At 48.2% G+C, this 5,901-nt stretch overlaps 1 protein-coding gene across 1 annotated transcript in view; it reads left to right on the top strand.

The window, feature by feature from the left end:
* The first annotated feature begins 5,726 nt into the window (after positions 1 to 5,726).
* Positions 5,727 to 5,901, top strand: part of PDZD9 (PDZ domain containing 9) — a 14,739-nt gene continuing 14,564 nt past the window's right edge. The window contains exon 1 of the mRNA XM_007466284.1: positions 5,727 to 5,757. Coding sequence (XP_007466346.1) covers positions 5,727 to 5,757 — 31 coding nt within the window. The remainder of the gene's footprint in view (positions 5,758 to 5,901) is intronic.

Raw genomic sequence — 5,901 nt, 5'->3', positions numbered from 1 at the left:
GAGGCGGCCCCGAGCCCGCGGAGGGAGTCGGTGACAACGCCTTGTCACCTTGTGTTACCATTGCCTCTGCCCTATCTGTCAGCCCCGGGACTGCGCCTTTTAGGAAATGGCTGTGGACACCTGCTGTGCGTCAGGCACTGTAGGTGTAGGTGCTGGGGCTGCTGGAGTGGACCTGAAAGATAAAGTTTTCGTTCTCAGGAAGCTTACCTCTTGGTGGGGAAGAAACGGAAACTGTTAAAAACTGATCTTTAAAATAAAGATAATGTTAGGTGTTGATCTATTAATTAAGTTGGGGGTCGGTCTGATGGGGGTTTAGGGGGCGGCGGTGGTACATAGGATGGTCAGGGAAGGAAGGTTACACGGAGAACGCCAGGTTCATAAAAACCTGATCTATGAAGATCTGGGCAAGACTGTTCCAGACAGGGAAAAGGAAGTGCAAAGGACATTAGGGGAGCGGGCAAGGAAGAGGTTGGCCTGTTCAAGGAACCGCAATATATCCTGTGTGGCTGGAGAGTGGTAAGAAAAGACAGAGGTGGGCAGAGACCAGATGTAGGACTTTAACAGCCATGATAAAAAGTTTGGATTTTGTTCTAAATGCAACGGGAAGGCACCGGAGGGTTTAGAACAGGAGAGTGACAAGGGCTTATTTAATCTGTAAAGAGAGTGTCGATTGTAGGGGGGGAGGGGCAAGAGTGAAAGCAGGGATACCAGTTAAGAAGCACAGTAGTCCAGGAGAGAGAGAAATGTAGCTTTAGCTAGGATGAGAGTAGTGAAGATAGGGGATGATGGGCAGATTGGATGTTTTGTAGGCAGAGGGAAGGACTTGCTGATAAACGGGGGCGGGCTTGAAAGAAAGAGAGGACTCAGGGAATGACTCCTAAATTTTTGGCCTGAGTAATGGGGTGTTTGATGATACTATTTATTGAGGTGGGATGTGGGGAGGGGCTTAGCTTGGATGGAGAAACAAAATAAACAAGACATTGGCATAATTTATTAGCAATACAGATGGTCTACCATATACAGTTTTGCTATCTAGTGGAGATTTCCTTTTCTTCCATGGCTCATGGACTAAATCACCATTAACCCTTACTTTGAGTCCAGCTCTTTCTTTCCCAGTTAGTTCCCCATGAGACGCTCATTTTCTCCATAAACGCCACCTAGGTGATCTCTAGAAAGACCTAGAAGAGTGACATCTGTCTCTATTTTTGGAATGCCTACATGTCCACAGAACTCAGCAAGTTTCAAATTCCACCAATCCAACAGCCTTGCAGAAGTGCACAGAGTTATCAGTATCACCACATAGATTGGGCAAGGAAGTTTGATTGCTAGCCTGCAGACTTTCCTGTCCAAACATTGGTCTCTTGGGGGTGGGGGGGTAGTTTTTTTATTATTATTATTAAACCATTCATTTTTCCTCTGCCACAGAAACTGATACAAGCTGATTTATATGTTCCAGGGATTTAGACATAATGCATATCACATTACTGCAGGAGGTTTCACTGTTTATTGTTGTTTAAACACTGGAGAAGTTTGGTGGAGTCATATTCTTGGCTTCTTTCTGGTGTTTCTGTTGCCAAGTAATAGAAGAAACTCCAACTATACAGTCCTGAATTCTCAATGTCCACTGATGTTCACTACTGGGCAGTTGATGAGAATCCTAGGGTGAAATGTTGGAACATTTACCTGTTCTAACTCCAGCTAAGTGGAACTATGACTTGATTCTTGTGTTTAAACAATACAAGTATAAATCCCTCCTTCTACCCAGGCATCCCTTCCTGGTCCCTCCAGCGTTTGCCCCTCCACGAAATGTTCTGGATCTAAGATTAAAGCATAAAAACAACCAGTACACGGTTAAAAGAATTTAAAACATTTTTTTACCAGGTTAATAGCTGCATATCACTACAGACAATAGTCACCTATCCCATTCCTTACCAACCAGGATGTGGGGTGGGTGGCATGGGCAGGACCAAATACTCTGTTTACAGATTTCCCATTAATCCCATTAATTTGGGGCTGTTTAGAGCCCCAAGTCTCATTCTTGCTTGCCAATGTACCTAGTGTTTCAAAGTCTCAAGTCTCTCAGGACAGGACAGATCAATTCTGTTCTCTATATCTCAATCTAGATTTTACTAGAGACAAACCCTAGGAGTTAGGGACAGGTGGCGTGATGGAGTAAAAAGAATACAGGACCATATTTTAGTCGCGCCTGTGCTACTGACTTGAACTTGGGAAAGTCATGTCACCTCTCTGGGTCTCTTTCCCCTATCTGACCAACAGAGTCCCGAGTCAGGCACTCTGCTTCAGTGATAGAACTTCCCCATCCTCTCACCCCTAAGCAAACCAGCTAGGGCTTTCCTATTCAGAGAGAGGATGAGCCATGAGGCTACTTAAGGCAGAAAAGCCTTGAGGACCCGGAAGAACATAGAAGGCCCCCAGGAGGGAGCTATGCTGGCAGCCTGAAGTCATAAATAGTCATTCCGTGGCTGTTAAAGGGCCGTGAACACAGCGTGCTTTATGGTGATGGAAGGTAGGCTTCAGCCCAGCAGAGGCTGAATCCAAATGGGACCTCAGGGAAAGCTGTGGAGGGGAGTGTGCAATCACTCTTCTCTTTAAGGAGGATCTTTGACCTGACAGGATAGAGAACACACTACCTCCCTGGAGGTTAAGTTTACCATCCAGGCCAAGAATGTGGTGGATGCACCACATGTGTTCACCTGGGGTTTCTGGGACTAGACAAAACAAAAGAGCTAAATCCAGAGGTTAATAGTTTGTGCCTTGAGCTCAAGTCTCATTTAGTCTCATGGATTGGGTTCTGCTGGAGCTGACTTGGAGACAAGAGATTATTGTCTACTGTGCAGGAAGTTTATTAGGGTGTGCTCTTAGGATCGTCTCCTGTGGGGGAAGGGAAGGAAGCAGGATTGGACAGAGGGAGCAGTTTGACTGTGGTGCAGTCACAGGAGGCTTTGGCAGAGCCCAGGGGGAGCTCTGAAGCTGGGATGGCTGTTCTGAGTTGTTCTGAGTTGGAGTAAAGGGGCCAACCAAGCCTTTGTATCTCTGCATGGACCAGTCATTGGATGTTAGTCATGGGGCATGACCTTGGGTAAGGCAGCTCTCCAGCCAAGGACAATTCCTTGAGAGAGCTGACAGCTGACAGCTGTCAACCTACAACCTCCCCAAGAGCTGGGGCCTAGGTTCTCCTGTGCTGAAAGGTGACTAGGCATGACAGTGCGGCACTTGCAACAGTGCACCCGTTGTGCTGCACAGATCCACTTGCTTCTTTTTCAGTTCTGAAAGCAGCACCTTTAGGACCCTGGTGGACGTCTTTTCCTGTGGGAAACTTATGAGAGGAAAGTTAGTGGGACAAAGTATAGCTCTTGCTGCTGCTGCTGTAGCTCACCTTAAGGTGTAACTGACATACTCATCATTTCCCTCCTCTCCTATCCATCCTAGATTCCTCTCACCCTCTGCTAGCACCTCTGTACTTCTCAGGCTGTGGCTACTGTTTTTGTCCATTTACTGTAAAATAGGCCAAAGGAGAACTAAGAGACACCAGGTGGATCATGTGGGTGCCACATCATTCCATTTTACTACTGGTGAAAAACTGAACAATCTTAGTGCCTCCCTGTGCTGAAGGCTACGTATGCTTCCCCTCTACTGGGGATGGGGTCCTCATTATTACCTGGGCAGCAGGTCCAGCTCCAAAATCCCATCTTAGCATCTACTCTTTCCTGTTGTCCCTGGCACAAGCTGTTGCAGGTTGGGTTCTCTAGGAAATACTCTTGAGTTGCAGGACATTTATTGAGGAGTGCTCTTGGGACCCACATCTGTGGAGGGAGAGAAGGAAGCAGGATCTGGCAGAGGGAGAAGTCGGGTTGCAGTGCAGCCATAGGAGGACCTCAGCAGACCCTTTAGGGAGCTCTGAAGCTGGGATGTCCCTCTGGAGTTGTTCAAGTTGGGCTGAGGGAGCCAGGTTTTTTACCCTGCATTAATCAGTCATTGGATGCTAGCTGCCCCGGGTAGGTGTGATGTTGGGCAAGGGGTTCTCTTCAGCTAGTGGCAGGGTTGGGGTGGAGGGAAAGGAATAGGTCCTTCAGTCCTGAAGGGGGAATCTGGGCAGCACAGCATCCATAACAGTTTGTATACTTCAGCTCCACCAGTCAGTGTGATCTTGGCATTCACAATAAAGAGCTTTCAGTCTGGGATGGAGGGAAGGTGGATGGACCCTGTGTGCCAGGCACTGATATGCTCCCCTCACAGGACCTTAAATGCTGATGTGCTTTATTCCTTCAAACTCTCACCATTCTCTACCGATAGGAAAATGGAGGAAAAGGATGCATTTTATAATAGAATTAATTTCGTGTCTGGACAGAAGCCTTGCCAGACTGGAGGAGGAAACAGGTGATCTATCACAAGGCGCTACCTGCAGGAGATGCCTTGATGTTGAGAGTAACAGGGAATGGGATGACTCTTTGCATTTCCTCTGTCGCAGCCCCACTACAACACAAGATTTATCCAACCGGCAATCTGCCCTGGTTTATTGTCTGGGTACAGCCACAGAAACAGCTGAATAAGCTGGGACCTCCCAGTTTACCATGGAAATCTTTGCACACTAATAGGTGCTTGATTACTATTTGCTGAAGGCGCGAATACAAGAGGCTTTGCCTTTCAGTTTCATCAGAGTGGGGATGACAACAGGACCTACTACATTACATTGTTTTCTATTTCTTCTAGAATTTTTTTTTTTTTTTTTCTTGCGTTATGCGGGCCTCTCACTGTTGTGGCCTCTCCCATTTGCGGAGCACAGGCTCCGGACGCGCAGGCTCAGCGGCCATGGCCCACGGGCCCAGCCGCTCCGCGGCACGTGGGATCCTCCCGAAACGGGGCACGAACCCGCGTCTCCTGCATCGGCAGGCGGACTCTCAAGCACTGCGCCACCAGGGAAGCCCTAGAATTTATTTTTGATACTTTCCTAAAATTGTCCACTCCATCTGCTTTTTTAAATCTAAGTTCCAAGAGGATAGAGCCCTTGCTTGTTTTGTCTACTGTTGTGTCCCCAGCATCAGCAAAAACCACAGAGCGGGCTTCCAGTAAATATTTGCTGTATGAGTAAACGTGTCTGGGGGAGGAAGAATTAGTTTGGAAAAAAAAAAGAAGGAAGAATTAATTCCTCTCCTAATCGTGACTCATTTTTTTCAGGTCACCCTTGGCCTTTTCTTATTCAAAACATACGTGAAAGAATTGCAGTTCCAAAGCAGTTGGCGCGGTTGATATAACAGTATTTGAAAACACCATTATCGGGAGCGCGGCAGGGCATCTGTGCTCTTGTATGAACTAGCTATGATCTTCCTCCGTAGACCGTTCACATCTTTGAGACACCCTCCTCTGGGCTTCCTCCACCGTCTCCATTTCCGTTTCCCAAGAATGGGTGAGGAACCCACTGTGAGCCAGGCACTGTGCTAGTCCGTAGAAGTTTTGTTTTTCTGCACCAAAATCTTCACATACTGCATTTTCCAGGGTCCACTGGGGACCTTGTGGTGACCGCACTGCAGCGCAACGTCTGGGCGGCGTTGTCGCAGCGTCCCCTGGGGGCCAGCCCGAGATCTCCTCGCCGCCCGCGGTCGGCCCGCAGTGCGCCGGCTCCCGGAGTGTTCGAAACAGTTGGGAGTTGGACTGACTCCAGCTTCGGTTTCGGGAGACCCTCCTGATCGGCGTGCCGTCCCGGGGCCATGAAGAAGGCCGTCCACAAAAGCGTTAAGGGTAAGCGGGTGATGTCCTAGGGACCAAGCCTTTTTCACTTTTCCTCCGCTGTAAAACGGGAAAGTCACACTCTTGGGCCTCTCACCATCATTTGTTTACCAAACTATAATTTACATACAGGAAGAGCCCCCTCCCCGCCCCCAC

Source organism: Lipotes vexillifer, unplaced genomic scaffold (genome assembly GCF_000442215.2).
Source record: "Lipotes vexillifer unplaced genomic scaffold, Lipotes_vexillifer_v1.1 scaffold783, whole genome shotgun sequence".
Classification (NCBI taxonomy): Eukaryota; Metazoa; Chordata; class Mammalia; order Artiodactyla; family Lipotidae; genus Lipotes; species Lipotes vexillifer.
Note: the sequence above shows the minus strand (reverse complement) of the source record. Positions and strands in the feature narration are given on the sequence as shown.